Below are 20049 nucleotides of genomic sequence, written 5' to 3'. Positions count from 1 at the left end.
AAACAGGGGTTCTCAAATTCGGATAAAATTATCTTCATGGGGTAACTTTAACGATGCAAAAGCGACAATATTTGAGTTATATTAGTGGACTTAGGTTTAAGGGATCCAGAAAAAGGCTTCGTATACCTCTACCTAAATCCACCACTGGTAACTATTCCGACAAAAGAAACAATATCGAGAACCACTGTTTTAGAACTTTGGACATGATTAAAAGCGTTTTAAATTAGCAACAGGCGTATAAAATAACTCTTCATCAAAAGCCGTCAGCGCAACTTGCAAGCGAATCACTGAAAAATCAACAATCAAACAAACGATGAAAAGGAAACTTTTCTTTGTGATTTGTAAACACTAGCAGCGCATTAGATCCTGGTTTTCCAATAATGCGAACCTGGTTCGACACCCGGTTCAAGCTAGTTGTTGATAAACACTTCAATCCTAAGTATAATAAAGTAAGTGGGCATAGTTGCTGAAGGAAAGGCGGCCGAGAGAAAAGAATTGGCCAATCGACGCTCGTTAGTGCCTAGTATGATCAGAACTTTATCTTCTATTCCCTAAAGCTCATTAACCGAGTACCTTCGCACACTTATTACATTGCATATCTTACAAATTAACACTTTCAGCAACAAAGCAGTGTGAATTTCTATAGTATCGGGGCTTCCGGGTTCAAACTGCAAGTAAGAAGAAGATAAAGAACTTGTGAACACCACAACTCAAAATTCTCGAACACATCATCCAAACAGAAAACTACTGTACTAAGATTTCTGAGCGGTTGCTTTCTTGGGAGGAGTGGAGTTTAGAGTCACAGACTTCAGAGTCGAGCAAAAGTCCAGAAAACCTGACTCCGTGCACCTCATCCAATGAGCCAATCTTATCAAACATCTTCTCCATATTACAGCATAACCAAGCCCAAGCTTTACCATCACCAGTAATTTGCAAGTAGGCATTTTATTGCATTTTGTTGCCAACAAGATGTTTCTCGATTTTTTTTATACACCGGTATAGTATTTTCGTTGCATACGTTATATCAACCCTTCAGAAGTCAGTTAAAGTGAGCCACGAGCTAAAAAAGGTTAGGAAACAAGAACTTGGAATAAAAAAAAAAAATTGTTTTTCAAAAAGTCAAAAATATTGTTTTAAAGCAAGTTTCAACAAAAACGATGAAAAGTAGTTCTACGATTTATGTTTAATTCGTGGTGAAGCATCATGATTATGTTAACGACCTGATCTTTTTTAATGAATGCGTCAAGTGAAATGCGTTAAAAATCACTCTGGGTCATTTAGGGTTAAAAGTAGAAGCGCATGGTGGTATAATTTATGACGATAAGTTAAAACGTGCAATATTCAACCAGTAGTCAGCTGATATATCTGATAACCACAGTCATGCGCACATGAAAGTGAACAGATGACAAAACATGTGCATGCTGGTCTGCGATTGTCCAAAAATGCCACTTTTGAGGTAACTGCCGGTCAGGGTTGAGTTTTCATTTCGTTGGAATTTTGTTGCAAAATAGAAATAATGGCAAAAGGAAAAAAAAATTAAAAACTTGGATGACTAAAAGTCCTGGAAAACTGGAGTAAAAGTCAACATAGTATTCTGCCTGGAAGGCTGTGAAATAAACACTAAACACACGCAAATGCAACTATCTTCACCATACTACAAATAGCGAAATAAAAAGTAGACGAGTAAAAAGTATTCGTCAAAAGACATTGTGGAGAGGAGTCAATAAAGAAATTAAACAAATATTTTTAAATGAACTGAAGCATGGAGCTTTAAAGTTGACACACCGAAGCGAAAAGCAGTGAAAACTTTCACGATATCAGCCTGATTCCTATCTAGAACCCTTTCTCCCGTTTCAAAACGTTTTTCTCGATGATATCGACGACCTCCATTGCCGCCAGTGGCAGCCGAGTACCGGGGCCGAATATACAAGCCACGCCGGCGTTATAAAGAAACTCGTAGTCTTGGGGTGGGATGACACCTGCAAAAAATTGGATTTCTAAATGATTTTACAAATTGCGTTGCATGAGCGCACACCCCGAGAGGCAAACCAGCGCTGATTGGTGTTTCACTTTTTTGTGTGCACAAAGTCGGTGCTTAACCAACTGAGCTGTCGCGTGATGGCTCGTTAAACGTTATTCAGCCCAGAAAACTTAACGCCAGGAAAACTAGTCTACGATCTGAAAGGTTAAAAAGCGCTTATCCTAACCAGCAAATTAGTCGCTATTTATATTGATTCAACAGCTATACACGTTGAATCAATGTAAAAAAAGGACTGATTTGTTGCTTGGGTATTTATTTGGCGTGATCGTCTTTAACCGATTATATTTTCTTCCGATTCTCAATGAAAAGTCACTGCATGAACCGGCACAGTCCATGACGCATGGTTGGAACTTCCTGCATTGTTGTGTTCCCATGGCAACGACGTTATGTGCAGAACAACAATTTTTTTCGAGTTGGTTTTAAAAATAAAATAGTCAATTACTGGGTTTTTGCACGCAAACAGAAAATTACAGGCATTGACAGGATAAGCAGTTTTATGTTAATTAAACATTCGGCGATGATAAAGCAACGGAAAAACATGGGAGCATGAATAATTTTCTCGCCGCTGTAAAATTATTGCTACTTGTCAAAAGGTAGACCGAGGTAAAAAATGACTTTGAATCCATTCGACGCCGAATGCACGATAATCAATTATAATATTTAACAAAATAATATTAATCAGTTTAGAACGGGAGCAGGTTAATTAATATAATGAAACAATTTGACTACAATGGTTTGCTGGTAAGTCATAAAGGATGAAACACAATTATTATATGAAACTAATCACAAATTTGTTTCCAAAACGTATGTTGAAAAGGAATCGTGAGGAAGAAATTTTGCGTTTTTTTCTACATAGTTTTGTTTCGAAGAACCCTAAAATCATATCAAAGCCACGCGGCATTTGGGTAACTTGATCTGTGCTTTTTAGAATTTTTATTTACCAAGCAACAAAAGTATTTTCAGACATCGGCGCCAGCGTGCTGTCCTTTCCCTAAGCCGTAAAGCCCAAGACCCTGGCCAGCTACTACATGCAACCACATTGAGAAAACCTCTGGTGGCCACCCTAAACAGTGGTGCCATGACCACGAGGCGTGGTGTGAACAGTGGTCAAGCAGCATATCTCGACTTCGTCAAGTATTCGGACCTCTGGAAACCAGTTGGGTCATGGCATCTGTATACTTGCCCCATGAAGACGTAACCGTTTACTCACTGGCGTTGAATGTTATGGTGCAGACATGTTGCGTTGGGGCTTGACAGAGAGTGCTGCCTATGAGTGAGGTGAAATGCAGACGCAACCCACATAATCAAGGATTGCCCGCTGTACAGACCACCTCATGGTATGGAAGGCCTAGACTCCCTTGACGATGACACCAGGCAGTGGCTAACCGATGGGTGCCCTGATATATAGCGACAACACGAGAGAAAAAAGAAGGGTCTCTCAATGAAATTTGATATCAAAACAGACAACAAAAACCAATTTATCCGACCAACTTGTCACTAAAACTTCAGCTTGCAAAATTGGTCTTTTTACATTGATCCAACGTTTGCAGGTGTTGAATCAATGCAAAACAGACCAATTTTTTAAGCTAAGAAGACTTATAACGGATCAGATAAAGATCGCACCTCCAGTTACTACAACTATGTCTTCTCTCCCCAACTTCTTCAATTCTTCTATAAGCTCCGGAACCAGAGTTTTGTGTCCTGCAGCCAAAGAGCTCACTCCTACACAGTGCACATCATCATCGATGGCATGCTGAGCAACCTCCGAGGGAGTCTGGATGAAAAGAGCTGATTTATTGGAGTTCCATCGATGCAAAATATTGATCAAAGGAAGTTTTAAATTATAAAACTAAAATTTCTCAAGCAAAAAATGCAGTAATAGTTAATAATAATTATCTTTCCACTTTCCTGGGAAGAATGCGACACAAGCCGAAATTGCATTTTTATTACTCTGTAGCGGGATCTAACGGAATTAACCAACAGCTTAAACTGGACACAATTCAAATAAAAAAAGTCTCTATCTGCTGTATGTCATGAGACAACTGAAAGCCCGTTCGTAGACAGCGACGAAATTTTTTATTTTGATCACGGATCTCCACATGCTATGGAACAATCTAGTTTTAATTCAATGTTTTAAATGAAAAATTGAGGGGTTTTCACCTGAAACAATGGGCCAACCAGAACGTCAAAGCCCATATCGACAAACCCAGAAGCGATCACCTTCGCCCCCCTGTCGTGGCCGTCCTGCCCCATTTTAGCCACTAGGATGCGAGGTCGTCGCCCGTCAGTCTCTTCAAATCGTTCGACCCTTCTGATCGCGTCAGAGATCTCTTCGCTCGCGCCGAATTCCGTCCTGATTGGAAACTCGTTGTTTACAAGTGAAACATTAACTTTCCATACATCATTGAACTCTACATTAAAATTAGAATTTCATGGCGTTTCGGTCTTTAGAAAAAGCAACAATTGTTGCTTCATGTCAGGTCGTCCTGACATCGAAGTTACCTCGTGAATTTCAATCGTCTAGATTTCTTGTTTATTTTTGAAACTTTGAACAAAAAAAGGAAGTTTTTAAGAGCATGATTTGTGATTAGTTATTTCGTAAAATGCCTCTCCTTTGCCTTGCCGTTTCATTCTTACGTGTTTACTTTTCTTTTTTGAATATATGTATGTAGATCACTTTTGAAATTTCAATTTATGTCTAACATCAGTCAGTTATTTACTTGAAAACCTAACAGGAGTATGGCCGAAAACGTTTGCAATTTCTAGTTTATTTTCACTTTTCTATATTATGTTAAATGCCGTGTGTGTGATAGTTAGGTTTTATTTGTCTATGGTTGGTTAAACACAGTAGATTTAACTTAACAAGCTAATCAGTTTTCTATATTCTTTTCTGTTTGTACGACGCAAAAAATATACGTGAACCAACATGAGGTTCAAACACGGAACAGATGATCTTCATAGATACAAAGGCAACCACAAACTGTTGGAGAGATGTGGAACGCAACACTGACTCTACTTTATTGGTTCAACAAATGCAGATGTCTGGGTTATGACTGCGCTGTCCTATTAAAGTTTTAAACCAACCAACACATTGAAAGAATGTTTCTCCGCAGCCGATTGTACAGTAGCAAGAATTGACATGGACACGTGTTTCGTCCATCAGACGGTGCTCATCAATATCGCACCACTAATTCACGCCAGAGACTCTCCATGGCCGTCTTTACAATTCAATAGAGAGAATCTTAATTTTTCAAAAAACAACGTTAAGCACAACCGCGTTCTTACGTAAGCTTGTCACTGACCTATAGGCGCCACTGGCCAGGGTGTTCTCAGCCTTGTGCCGACCGAATACCTCCTCCATCGCTGACGATATCTCACCCAGAGTGCACCGGGCCCGGGCGCATTTCACGGCTTGCTCGAGAAGATTGTCGTTGCCTCTGTGAAGGAAAAATATTAGGTTCGTAGTGCGATGTTCATTCAACGTCTAATGACGATAGTAATACATAAACATCAGGTTACAACAGTAGTAGTTCAAAGTTTCTACAAAACTTGAAAACTCCTGGATGAAACCATTAAACTTAAGAGGTTTTCATAGCGACAAGATAAGGATTTGTCCGTGTCATCACATAAAACCAATCAAAGCGAAAAACAAAAGCCTAAAAAATTACCAAGTCTTTGTTGGGAAATAAAGGCAAGGTCTGACGCTTCAACATCAAAGAAGGTTATCGCCTACCTGGCCGCCTGTACCATTTCCTCCAAGCAGTTCTTGGCTTTCGCTTCGTCACGTGTTGCTTTGATGTTACGAAGCTTCTCGATCTGATATTAAAAGAGATTTCCCAAACTTAAATACGAACAAGTAGCATTTGTTAATGCTATCTAACGATGCTTTCAACCACCTCCGGCACACAATGTTAACCGAACCAAAATGCAAACGAACGCTGTTAAGAAGATGCTGGTTATATCCGTCCTTCCTAACAGAGAAGAAGCAGTAAAAGCATGAAACCATACTAAAAAGAAAAAAATGATACAACTACAGTAAAATAATATAAAAAAATAATATAAACTATAATTAAAATCATCATTCACGACAAATAAAAAGAAAAAATGATATCACTCTTCAGTCTTCACCCAAAGGCGTCAAATGAGATCAATTACTTTTGAAACATAATTTTAAAAGGAAAATTATAACCAGCAAAACCAACCAACCTGGTTTTCTCTGACTGATGTATTGTCGATCGATAGCACTTCGATGGGATCTTCTTTCTCTAACTTATGTCGGTTCACCCCAACTATAGTTTCGCTTCCTGCGGGAATCGAACCAGTGTTGATTTGTCATGAGCAACATATTAAAAATAGTTATTGTCTACAGAGATTGAATCAATGTACAAAACGATTGATTTGCAGTCTGCGATTAGCGCCAACCGTTTGTAATTAAACCGAATATCTTTAATTTAATTGAATCGCTATTGTCACAACTCAAAAGATAAAATTGACGAACATCCTAAACCTTCTTTTTATACAATAAATTGAGTTTCGGTTTTGGCAACATGATCACTATTTCACAAGTGTAGATAAAACATTCTTTTTTAGCCTGATACTGAGAGTTCACTGTGGTGTGGCAATAGCAGTTTTTCACGAGCTTTCAGAACACAGTTCCTTAGTCATGTGCAAATTACTTTTTTGTACACACGTAGTAAGTAGTAACGTTTAATACCGTAGTTGGCCCATGTTGGTTGAGTTTTGATTTTTTCGTATTGAAACCATAAAACATAGCGTTACAATATGGTACACAGAAGAGTTGCTCCACCTGAATCTATCCTCGCCTGTCGTCTGGCAGCACATTCCTCGATGCGTAGTTTTGGAATGCCTTTAGCCACGGCTTGCGCCATGCCACCCATTTCCTCTATTTCGTTGATGACCTAAAAACATTACGTGATGGATCGCATACTAACGTCATATCAACGTTACAAAACCGATTTTTTTATATATACATAATTGTTAGTATATTAAAAAATATTTATATACGAATTTGAGAAGTTTGAATAACTAGTATTAATCAGATTCGGTAGTAAATACAGTAGGCTCTTACTTTTTTTTACTTGGCCACCTAGTCTTATCTATCAAGTACACGATTACACGTAGCAACAAAAATAAAATACAGTATATAGATTAAAAAAGCAACAAAGAAAATGACGTCTCACCCTCACGGCGGCATCGTAGATGTCATCAGTGAGGCTCTCCATCATGTACGACCCACCCCAGGGGTCAACTATGTTTGGAATACCCGTTTCCTCCTGAAGATAACCGGACGTTAGATATTTTCAAGAATTGACAATTGAAATTTCAAAAGTTAATTATCAGACCGCATACTCCAATGATAACAAGGTTAAAAAAAACTCACATGAATCCATATGCGCGTATACAATACACGTTCTGATGCTTCAGGGTAACACAAATGTATAAACTTTTTCAAATACCATATCTACATAGCCCTTGCCTGCAAAATGATTTGTGTGTTTCTGGCGATTCGTGCACTAGTGACGGTAGGAAGACCAAGAGCCTCGTCGAACGAATTGGTGTGCAAAGACTGAGTCCCTCCGAAAACCGCCGCCATTCCCTCAATCGTTGTGCGAATAATATTGTTGTACGGGTCTTGCTCGGTCAGTGACCAGCCTGAGGTTAAGTGAAAACGAATGTCATGATTGAACAAATTGGAATTACTGCAAACAGCGTTGTAAGAATGTTAGATATCATACAACCCGGAAGCAACTTTCCAAAAGGTACCATTAAAAAATCCCCTTTGAAGTTTGTTTGGTAATTACAGAAGAAAAAAGAGCAATAGCAGTGGTGAGAATCAAACCCACGTCAATGAAATTACTACCACCGCCCAAACCCTCTGCGCCAAGCCAGCCAACGGAAAACGGATGACATAATTTAGCTATGATTTGCGTTTTTCTTTTGTGGCTCAAAGGGGATTTTTTAATGGTACCTTTTTCAACCCAGAACAGCATTAAGAATCTCCAGAAAACTTTTGTGTCAGCAAGCGGGTAAAGCAACACGATTAAAGCAAAAAGTGTTCTTGAAGTTACAATTGTAATGATTTTCAAGAAGAGTGGCTACCATACAGTTCATAAAAGCGGGAAATAAAGGTGACTAGAGGCTACGACTTCCGAAGCCACTTCCCATGAAGTTTACTGTTTACATTGACAACAACAAAAATACAGCACACGATACACATTACATGCTTCACATTTTGGAATAAGAATTCTCAACCTGAAGTCTGCGAATGAGTTCTCAAGATGCAGGACTTGGGGTTCTTCGGGGCGAAGAGTTTTTGTATGAGATGAGCCCAGAGTCGCCTAGCTGCCCTCATCTTCGCAATTTCCATGTAGAAATTCATTCCAATTCCCCAAAAGAATGAGAGGCGAGGTGCGAATTTGTCAATGTCCAACCCAGCCTGACAAAGAAAGAGGATCACCAACCAAAAAGGAAAACCGTTTGGTCTGGTATTGGATATCGGGCGACAAGGTATCGAACCCCCGTTCACGAACTTTGAAGAAGGTGCCAAGTTTAGCTCGATGACGATGAAACTTCATTTCGAAACTTAACTGGTTTGAACAATCCTATGATATGGGCAGAATTGGTCATACACTAATACCGCTCATTAAACATTCACATATTTTGATTTAATAACCTTAACTGATGATTGAATTAACTCTGTACAGCACTGTTTCTGCTACCTTAATTGCCTATTGTTGTCCACTTAGTTTTACCCCTCATACAAACAAATAATATGTTGACAAAATCGAATTACAGGACTGAAAAAAGTACGCCGGGATTATTAATAAAAACAAAAGACAGAATAAAATAAAATAGCTCATAAGCACGATCTATATGCTGAAGAAGATGCAAACAAAATAACACCCACATCAATTCCAGTCCTGCAATACTGAATGCCATCAGCTATAGTGTAGGCGAGTTCCAACACAGCATCAGCCCCAGCTTCCTGCATGTGGTACCCGCTTATGGAAATGCTGTTGTATCTGAAACATACATTTGGCAATTCAGTAGCAAAGTTTATAAGCACCTTTATTATAGTGGATTACTGGAAATACTTTTTGTTCAAATTTAATCTTTTTAGACTTGCGACTCCTAACTAGGGTGGAGTGAAAAATTTTTTTTTTCAAATCAAAAAATCAGATTAACCAAAAGTGGCGTATGGACCTAAAACCAACTTCTGAAAAGGTTTTGGGTTTGTGCCACCTACACCCAGGTGGCCCATAATTTTTAAAGGTCATCCGAGGGTCAAATTTCATAAAAATCCCATAACTTGGAAACCGGTTAAGCTAGAATGTTGGTTTTTGGCTTGAAATTTCCAGAAGGTCCATGTTTATATATGCTCCATGCAACTTTTGTCTCTATTTTAACTACATAAGCTGATAATAATAAAAAATGACGTTTTAGTTTGAAAGCTATGTAACGTGAAGAAGTGAAAATGCTATATTTGAACTATTTGCACCCATAGTTATGTGTTAAGGCATAATAGGTACAAACTGACTAAGTACTGCTTAAAATACTTTCTAAGTAGTTAGTACAAAGGATATGCATTATGCAAGCAACAATCATGGATATGTGACAAAAAAACTAAATGACAAAAATTATGTAGCAAAGACTCATATGCAGTAATGTTACAATGTTATTTGACATTAAGTTTCAAAATTTACATCTTTGATTTCCATGAAATTTATAAGAAACTACTTACAATCAGGGTCGCATTATAAAAATTATCATGTGGTGAAAAAATATTGAAAACCTTCAACCTGAAAACATCAGGACTATCAAAGTAAGAAAAAATATATTTCGACTCTGATCCATTGCAAATTTGGGCAAGGCTGACTGGGCTTTCGTAAAGACCCTTGCCAACCTTACTCCACCACTGTTTGCAATGAGTGTTACAGAAACCATGACATTAACTCATTTATAATTACACGTATCCAATAGCAATACACAGCTAGGGACTCCGAGAGGGGGGGAAGCCGGGCAACTTTCCCCCCTAGCATAACATTGTAAAGGAAAAACGAGTAGTTTTTCGTTTTTTCACGTTTGAGGGGGGTCCATTTTTGCCACGCGATGTTAAACTGCTTGAAGACGTAAAATTTGATGCTGGCCTACTGATTTCTGCATCATCAATTTTCTATTGTTTACCTTGAAAACTGGTGTGAGCATTGAAAATTACAACATCATCAATGTATACAAGCCACCATCCTCACGCCTGAACCCATCATCTATACCCGCATTCCCCTCACCCAGTATCTATGCTGGTGACTTTAACTGCCAGCACACCGACTGGGGTTACAAATACATCAACAGCGACGGAGAAAGCCTGGCTACTTGGGCTGCGAACAACAACCTCGCCCTCCTCTACAACCCAAAAGATCCAGCCAGCTTCTGGTCCGGACGCTGGGGAACGGGCACCAACCCTGACCTGGCCTTTGCAAGCATGGACACAGACAGCTCTCTTCCTGACAGACGTGTGCTGGAGAAGTTCCCACGTTCCCAACACCGACCTTCGCTCATCACTGCTCCTAAGCTTGTCTCTCCCATCCCAAGTGCCCCAGTGAAGCGATGGAACTTTAGAAAGGCCAATTGGAATCGCTACAGCCTCATAACCAATCAAAATGTGGCGGAACTACCATCACCTTCTACCGCCAACGTGGATGAGGCCTACCAAGACTTCTGCCGTGCTATCAAATCCGCAGCTAAACAAGCTATCCCTCGCGGCCGCCGAAAGAACTACACGCCGTGCTGGGATTCAGAGTGCGAAAATTTATACCGCTCTTATGTTCGTGCCTCACCAGGTGCTGCCTCTACCTCAGCCGCAACAAAACTGCTCGATCGGCTAGACTCAAGGAGGCTTGAGAGATGGAAAAACACCGTCAACACTATCGACTTTACACACTCTAGCCGGATAGCATGGAGTACTGTCAATAACCTTACAGGTCGTTCAGCACGCCCCTCCCGCCAATGCCCCGTTACTGCCAATAACATCGCATCAGAACTGGTGAAAAATGGGACCTACAAAATAGGCGATCGCAAGTTCTCCAAACTTGTAAAGAGGGAAACGTCTGATCTCTGGAAAATCCCAACACCAGACGAGGAAAGCATCTCTGATGAGTTTACGTCGGATGAGTTCACCGCTGCCCTACAATCTACTAAGACCCGTAAGGCCCCTGGTCCCGATAACATCTGCCCCGAACTTGTACTCCATGCTGGCACCGCCATGAAGTCTTGGCTGCGAAAATTCCTGTCTTCCTGCTTATGCCAACTCAAGATCCCCAAAATTTGGAGACGAGCCAAAGTAGTCGCGATCCCTAAGCCTCATAAGCCACAAGAGGATCCGAAGAGCTATCGACCTATATCTCTTCTCTGCATCCCTTTTAAAATCTTCGAACGTCTTATCTACACTCGAGTCGAACCAATTATAGACCCACTCTTGCCCCGGGAGCAAGCTGGTTTTCGACATGGAAGATCTACTGTGGACCAAGTCACTCTCTTGACTCAAGACATCGAAGACTGCTTTGAGGCAAAGAAGAAGGCTGGTGCTGTGTTTCTCGACCTCACAGCTGCATACGACACTGTATGGCACCAAGGCCTCACCTGCAAACTGCTCCGCCTGCTCCCGGACAGGCACATGGTCCGCATGATCATGGAGCTCGTTTACAACAGAAGCTTTACTCTCACCACCGGAAGTGGTAAACCAAGCAGGTTACGACGCCTTAAAAATGGCGTCCCTCAGGGATCTGTCCTGGCCTCCCTTCTGTTTAACATCTACACCCACGACTTGCCAATCACGGTATCCGCAAAGTATGCCTATGCCGATGATTTGGCCATTCTACACTTGTCGAATCATTGGGAAACATTAGAAGGGACTCTAAACCAGGACATGTCGACACTTTCGGCATACCTCCAGAGATGGAGACTGAAGCTCAGCGAAACCAAAACAGTGACGACAGCCTTCCACTTAAACAACCGGGAAGCAAAGCGTGAGCTCAAGATCAGCACCAATGGAAAAACCCTGCCCTTCTGCCCAAACCCTAAATATCTAGGGGTAGTCCTGGACAGGTCGCTCACTTACCGTCAACATTTGGAGTCACTACGCAAAAAGATCTCAACACGCACAGCTTTGCTAAGGCGTCTGGCCGGCTCTGGCTGGGGAGCCGGAGTTGATACCCTGCGCATTGCCACCATCGCGCTAGTTCACGCTCCAGCAGAATACTGTGCACCTGTCTGGAGCCGCAGTGCCCACTGCCATCAAATCGACACTGCCATAAACGACGCCCTGCGTATCGTGACAGGATGCCTGCGACCTACACCATCGGAAAATCTCCCTGTCCTTGCAGGCATCCAACCAGCTGAGCTTCGTCGTGAAGAAGCCATCCTGTCTCTCTCTCGTCGAGCTACGAACCCCAACCACTCACTCTACTCAAGTCTCTACGAGTCTGTGAACGAGAAACCTCGGCGACTGAAATCGAGACACCCATTTGTATGTGCCGCACAACTCCTGATGAAAAGTGCTGAAGACCAATCCATCAGTGCGGCAACCTGGGCGGACCACCAATGGAGCTCGGAGTGGAAGAAGAACTCCTCAAGACTCCAAAGTTTCATCTCCGACACCAGCCACCATCCAACCGGAATGCATTTGCCCAGGAAGGCCTGGGTGCGGCTCAACCGCCTTCGTACTGGCGTCGGACTATTTCGCTTCAACATGCACAAATGGGGGATGGCTCCATCCGCGATCTGTGAGTGTGGCATGGAGGAACAAACCGCAGACCACACCATCTGTAACTGCGCCATCTACCATGCGCCAAATGGTGTGCGTGGACTGCGTGAACTGGATGACGAATCAATTCAATGGCTGCTCGACACCTGCCCAAACATTTAAACCGCGTCGCCGCCACTGCCCAAGGGTGGTAAAAGGCAGAGCCCCTCGACCCTTGAAGTGGCGAAGAACAAGGTTCAAACGAAGAAGAAGAAGAAAACTGGTGCCGCTAAGCGTGTAACCTACTATTTTTGCTTGACCAACGGAACCTTGACTTCAAAAACTGCGTTGGCCAGGCGTAAGTCCGCCCTGTTAGCTCAGTGGTTACGCGCCCGGCTCAAGATCACGCGGCGCTGGTTTGACTCTGGGAGTCATATCATTTTTGGAGTAATTGATCTACTGTAGCTTGTGTCATTTTCAAGTGTAACCAGGCCACATAGGAAATTCAAAATAAAGCTGCCTCATTCAAGAAGCCTACTTAAGCAGTTTCAAATCCATGCTTCTCTGCATTTTGTGGATTACAATTCTAAACAATATTCACTCGACAAATAGGCTTATTTCAGCTTGGTAAAATGTTAGTGAAACGGTTGGTTTTAAATCTTCATCCTCAGACTGACAAACCACTGAGCTAACGGTACCCGGTCATTTGGTCGACAGGACGTTTGGTCGACAGACATTTGGTCGACAGGACGTTTGGTCGACAGGACGTTAGGTCGACAGAACGATTTATTTTAGGGTTAGGGTTAGTTAACTAACCATAACCCTAATCTAACCCTGACTCTAACCCTAACCCTAACCCAAAAATGAATCGTTCTGTCGACCTAACGTCCTGTCGACCAAACGTCCTGTCGACCAAACGTCCTGTCGACCAAATGTCTGTCGACCAAACGACCGTGCACCGAGCTAACAGGGCGGACTTACGCCTGGCCAACGCAGTTTTTAAAGTCAAGGTTCCGTTGGTCAAGCAAAAATAGTAGGCTACACGCTTAGCCAAACGCAGCAGCACCAGCTTTCAAGGTAAAACAATAGAAAATTGATGATGCAGAAATCAGTTGGCTTAACAGCATCAAATTTTACGTCTTGAAGCAGTTTAACATCGCCTACCTTAATACGAAAATGATTCGTTCTTGATGAGATACATTTGAAGTTACATATACTATACTAGTGGCAAAAATGGGCCCCCCTCGAACGTGAAAAAAACGAAAAACTACTCGTTTTTCCTTTATAATGTTATGTTAGGGGGAAAAGTTGCCCGACTTCTCCCCCCCTCTCGGAGCCCCTGGCTGTGTATTGGTTTCTGTAACACTCATTGCAAACAGTGGTGGATTGAGGTTGGCAAGGGTCTTTACCAAAGCTCAGTCAGCCTTGCCCAAATTTGCAATGGATCAGAGTCGAAATATATTTTTTCTGATTTTGATAGTCCTGATGTTTTCAGGTTGAAGGTTTTCAATATTTTTTCACCACATGATAATTTTTATAATGCGACCCTGATTGTAAGTAGTTTCTTATAAATTTCATGGAAACCAAAGATGTAAATTTTGAAACCTAATGTCAAATAACATTGTAACATATGAGTCTTTGCTACATAATTTTTGTCATTTAGTTTTTTTGTCACATATCCATGATTGTTGCTTGCATAATGCATATCCTTTGTACTAACTACTTAGAAAGTATTTTATGCAGTACTTAGTCAGTTTGTACCTATTATGCCTTAACACATAACTATGGGTGCAAATAACTTAGTTCAAATATAGCATTTTCTCTTCTTCACGTTTTATAGCTTTCAAACTAAAACGTCATTTTTTATTATTATCAGCTTATGTAGTTAAAATAGAGACAAAAGTTGCATTAGAGCATATATAAACATGGACCTTCTGGAAATTTTAAGCCAAAAACCAACATTCTAGCTTAACCGGTTTCCAAGTTATAGGATTTTCATGAAATTTGACCCTCGGATGACCTTTAAAAATTATGGGCCACCTGGGTGTAGGTGGCACAAACCCAAAACCTTTTCAGAAGTTGGTTTTAGGTCCATACGCCACTTTTGGTTAATCTGAATTTTTGATTTGAAAAAAAAAATTTTTTTCACTCCACCCTACTCCTAACATCTTTCGCACTTTTTACTCTTTTATTGAAGGAGGAGTTGGCTGACATTTTAAAAAGTAGAATTTGTCGGTTTATCACAGCGACTTACTGTATCAAACATTGTGTCTTACTACAGCTAAGGTGCGTCTACACGACGACTGTTTTCTTGCTTAAGCTAGCCAAACTTCTTGTTTCTTTAAGTTAATCGTAGTTTGTGCTGCCGCTTACTTTTAAGAAAATGGGCGAATAAGCGAGCCGTCGAGAAAAAATACGCTCCAGAGCGAAAAACTGGGCGCTTAAGGGAGTTCTCTTGCTTAGAAATGTTTTTCCTGCCAAAATCTCAGGTCTCCTCTCAGCTCAGTATCCAGACAGGGCAGGACAGGGCGGTATCGTTAAAGGATTTCGTTAAGTTTTGATCCCAACCCGTTCTTATTAATGTTGCGGGCTGAACTGGCGGTGACCGTACTCGAAATAGCCCATAGAAAGCACAATATTTTCCAATTTCAAATCCAAAACAGGATCTCAGCAGAAAACCATTGCCATTGTACACTGGGTAATAAAAATAGCGGAGGAATGATCTAGCTGGTTGTTACCAGTCACCCACGCTGACACGAAATTCTGTTTCCAACATTTCAACCTCACTGAGGTGTCTGAATGCTTCAATAAGCAGTAAATTGCGGGTTTGCATCCTTCGCTTTTTGCAGCATTTTTTACACAACTTCTGGGAAGCCATGACTGAAAGACTGCAACAACTTCAAATGGTTAAAGAACAGTCAGTTGCTTGGTCTACTCTGCTGTACTTTAGCGCGAACTTTTTAAAACGTGACGTCATTGGGGATTAGATACTCACGTGACCGCGATTCAAGCGAGCAAAATCTTCGTCGAGGTTGCCAGTGTAGACGAAACGAGCTTAATCACTAGCTTAAGCAAGAATTTCTAAGCAAGAACACTTTCTCGTGTAGACGCACCTCTAGGTTCACGTAAATAATATTTCTACGGCGCGTTACTAGCTTGTTTTTCTGACGTCCACAGTTTAAGGACAATTAGTGTAAAAAATAATTCTTCTCGTGTGCTGGGGGTACCGGCTTTATTGTTCTCCATAACCTCACACACTAAGAGCAGCATAATGGTGAGCGTGACTGCCAAGTAAAAGTATAAAACAAGGCCATTTGCTCAGTTGAAATTTTAAGTTCAAATAACTTAAAATTCAAACCTAGCGCAACTCAATTCAAGTTACTTAAAATGTCTAGTCATGCCATTTTATCTTACTTTTACAATTTTTGTTTGCAATTGTTTTATAAAATTATTGGTTTTTGTTTTGCGTATTGCGCCATTACCTACATTAACCTACTGTATTCCAGAAAATAGAAGTGTTTGTTCTTGTCAGGTGAAAGCCGCAGTTTCAATTTCAATCACAACTGAGATGAAATTAACTTTAAAAAATAAAAAAGGGCAATAGCTAAAAAAATCTGGCAACACTGAAACGGCCAGTTATAAACGAAGTACCTAGTAAGAGTCGTATATATATTTTTCGCCCGGCTCCATAGCCCTGGTGCTGCCTAGATACGCCCAAAGTAGCCTGGATATCGCTTTTAATGTTTTTTGTAACCTAGTCTGAGCTATCAGAAGAACGATAGAAGTTTTGAACAATAATTCGGACAAAAACACCACTCAGTAATCAACACTGACTTACTGTGGCATGTTTTTCGATGTATACGCAAAAATATCGGAGATGATCCTCATGGATTCCTTGGGAGGATATATATACGTGTTGCGGACCATGAATTCTAAATGAATAAAAGATGGTGATTATGTGTCATTTCATTGTGCATCCTCACAAAAAATATTTAATAAAAGCAGATGAGTACAATCCAGCAATGACAAGATACATAAAAGTCATAACATTACCATATTCCATTGATTGACTTTGTGCAGACCATTCTTCGACTGCACAAAAGATCCCGCACGGGAAATGTAGCCTACCACTTTCTGGTATCACAAATCCAAAAGATCGACTAATTTGTCGAGGACTTTAGGAAAAGGAGTTGTCCACAACAATGACAGAGGCATCTTCTTTTTCAGTTTTCAGATTTCAGTAAATTTTATAGCTTGTAACCGTCCAATCTAAGCACAACATTTGGTCAAGCACAATAATGAAGCAAGTACCTTTGAGAATATCGTTTTGTATTGTTCCAGTTAAAAGGTTTGGTGAAACGCCCTGTTCTTCGCCAGCTACCACAAACATAGCCAGAACTGGAATAACCGCTCCGTTCATTGTCATTGAAACCGACATTTTATCCAACGGGATTCCTTGAAACAGCCTAGAAAGTATATCAACTGATGCTTACGCAGCATATACCCATCATGTCAAGTGACTTTAAGCTTCAATCACAGAATGAATTGAATAAAAATCTCTAAATTCTCATGTAGACTCTACCGCTAGATGAGTGGAGTTGACTGCTTTGGATCTGAGATGTTACGCTTCGGACGAGCAAAGATAAGAGTGCATAGAAGAGCAGACGGCGAGTCAAAAAGTCATGGCTCAGGCTCACTCTTGACACAAACCACTTCGTAATAAGGGTCTGATTTTTATGGACAAAAAAACACCAGTCGATCATGTACCCATGATATATATATAACACAAAATTATTGAGGTGGTTTACTTTAGTAGTTGCAGTAACATGAAATACATTGTATTGCATAGTTATAAATTTTTGTTAAAACCTATAAGCTTACACAGGACAGCCCATAGTATTACTAGTAAAATAAACACAACAATAGCCTACCTACTACAGAATATATAAGCTACTGTACACAGTTATATATCTAGATACATTTATAGATCATCATGATTTTGAATTATGAATTGCCATTCATTATACTTACATTTTTAACATCGTCATTTATTTGTTGCTTTATCATTGTGCAACGCGTACAGTTTCAGTAGCTTTGTATAGCTCGATGTTCCCAAAGGATGTTCCGTTGATCAAATAAACAATTTTGGTAATTTGCTACCACTACTGTAATAAACTACAAAAAAAATAACTTCACCGATGTTTACCTGCACATATCATCCACTGAGTCAATGGCAACACCAGCCATGCCAACATCACCTTTTACTCTCGAGTTGTCGGAATCATAGCCTCGATGGGTGGCCAGATCGAAAGCTACACTCAAACCCTGCTGTCCAGCTTTGATGTTATCCCTGGGCAAATATTTAACAAAAATAGTTTTTAATGCAAATTTTCCAACCTCCCGACCTGAATAAACGTCTAACACATTATCCAACTTTCTAAGGACAACCGTGGTTTGTAGAAAGTTCAGTCAACAGTTGGTGGTCAAAGTATATGAATCTTGCATTATTCAAACATAGTTACCTGTAAAACTGATTACTCTCTTCTACAGTACTAAATCCAGCATATTGTCGAATTGTCCATGGTCGATTGGCATACATTGTAGGATAAGGCCCTCTTGTGTATGGAAATTTGCCTAAAAAAACAAAACAGAAATTTAAAAAACGTTTTGATATCACAGTAAGTTAGATATATTCCCCGTAAAAAAGCAAACTGTTTAGTGGGGGTGTCTTTCTGGGGAATAGTTACCATTATCATAGCCCAGCCTTGTGGGCAAAACCCATGTCTATTGCTGTCAATTCTTGCTACACTTGACTGCAAAAAAATGTTAGTTTTTAGAAAAGTCTTGCTGGCTGGCATCGAAGCTATGTCACTGACATAGTTAGAGAAACGCAATTCTCGCTATTATATCATATAGTGAGTAGCCAGTTTTGTGCTAACAACAAGAAGATCACTTCTTCTACATAATTTAACGGACTATTAGTTGAACACCTATTGTGACCATACAAAACATTTTTGACAAGATAGGATAACTTAATGACATGTTGATTGGTCACCATTAAGAATCTATTCCTAGCTTTACAAATTACCATGCAAAAATTATTATCATTTAGGGCAATTAAAAAGGGGGCATTTACCCCCTTGGCTGGCAAACTTAATTCTCAAAATGGAAAGTTGCACATAGACAGTATATTATAGTTATTACTTATACTTACATTGTAAAAATATTGGCACAATGACTCGCTATATTCTGCTTCTAATACAGCAGGCCTAATGAACTTTAGATTACCTGGCAATTCATCAGGTATTTTTTCAACATCTGCTTTAGAATACAAGGGTTTCAGAGAAATTCCTTCTGGAGTTTTCCATGTTAATTTTTCTTGAGGATCAACTCCTTTTAGCTGCTTTTTAGCCAAAGCAACCCATTCTGTATTTAACGAAATATTTCCATTCTTTCTAGCTCTAACACTCAGTGATAGGTGCCTTGCAACACAACATCGCTTCAATGGCTGTTTCAAAATAGATAAACCCATGCAATGCAACATTTGAACATTGCTTATTAACCTAATAAAATGATAACTTTAAGGAAGTGGCTACATTTATGGCCTCGTAGATACAGCTGTTTCATGCTCTTTTATTAATCTTTACGTCACTTATACTGTGCTTGCTTAAAACTATACCGTAGTGAAACTGCAGTTCACACGCAGCAGTTTGATTGACAGTCAAGTCAAAGGCTCAAACCAGGCGCATTAGGTTGATAGGTAGCCTAATTTATAGTGTAGTGAAGAGTTTGTTTGCTTGGTTGTGTGTTAATTCATCCAAATGAAAAAAAATTAAGGTAGTTTGACAGCATAGTGGAGACAGATGTTATTTTTGATTCATTGTGTATTATAATCTTGCTAACAAATATGTGCTATATATATATCTAAAAAACGAATAGACCTAACTGAAATAGGTTAGCAGCTTTTTTTCAATTGAGTGTGAAAATTTTATTGAAATACGGCAGGAGCAGCAGCATTAACCTTTGAAATTTTAGCATATTTTTACTTCGGCAAAATCATTGTCTATTCTAAAATCACGAGACAAAATAGCTATTCTTTAGAAATAAATGTTCACTGCTCAGTATATAATCAAATAGAGTTGTTTCAAGTGATCAATTTGTCAATCTTTTCAAGTATAATCATTGTCATAGCAAACATTCGATTATCGTTGCAGTCGATCTCAAACCTTAGCAGCCGCATAAAACAACG

General features: G+C 40.1%; 1 protein-coding gene across 1 annotated transcript; it reads right to left on the bottom strand.

Annotated features, from left to right (window-relative positions):
- Positions 1 to 1635: 1635 nt before the first annotated feature.
- On the bottom strand, positions 1636 to 19356 carry LOC145776972 (methylmalonyl-CoA mutase, mitochondrial-like). Its single transcript, XM_082588228.1, has 16 exons — positions 19089 to 19356; positions 18323 to 18434; positions 18007 to 18150; positions 17112 to 17266; positions 16639 to 16732; positions 8970 to 9084; positions 8315 to 8498; positions 7539 to 7714; positions 7243 to 7335; positions 6849 to 6960; positions 6248 to 6345; positions 5775 to 5857; positions 5344 to 5478; positions 4202 to 4394; positions 3665 to 3815; positions 1636 to 1979 (listed from the first exon to the last, which is right to left on the bottom strand). Exons 1-16 carry the CDS (start codon positions 19342 to 19344, stop codon positions 1834 to 1836), a joined length of 2247 nt encoding a protein of 748 aa, XP_082444354.1. The 5' UTR covers positions 19345 to 19356; the 3' UTR covers positions 1636 to 1833.
- Positions 19357 to 20049: the final 693 nt, after the last annotated feature.

The sequence above is a fragment of the Aplidium turbinatum genome, chromosome 9 (assembly GCF_918807975.1).
Source record: "Aplidium turbinatum chromosome 9, kaAplTurb1.1, whole genome shotgun sequence".
NCBI lineage: Eukaryota > Metazoa > Chordata > Ascidiacea > Aplousobranchia > Polyclinidae > Aplidium > Aplidium turbinatum.
This window is presented reverse-complemented; position numbering and strand designations above follow the sequence as displayed.

Bases quoted from the DNA above. Each gene is read 5' to 3' on its own strand.
- LOC145776972 (XM_082588228.1), bottom strand. From the start codon at position 19,344: ATGTTGCATTGCATGGGTTTATCTATTTTGAAACAGCCATTGAAGCGA. The intron at 17,267-18,006 runs GTAAACATCGGT...TATACTTTCTAG, and splicing joins TCAGTGGATGATATGTGCAG to GCTGTTTCAAGGAATCCCGT. The intron at 4,395-5,343 runs GTCAGTGACAAG...GTTTCCAATCAG, and splicing joins CTGGCCAGTGGCGCCTATAG to GACGGAATTCGGCGCGAGCG.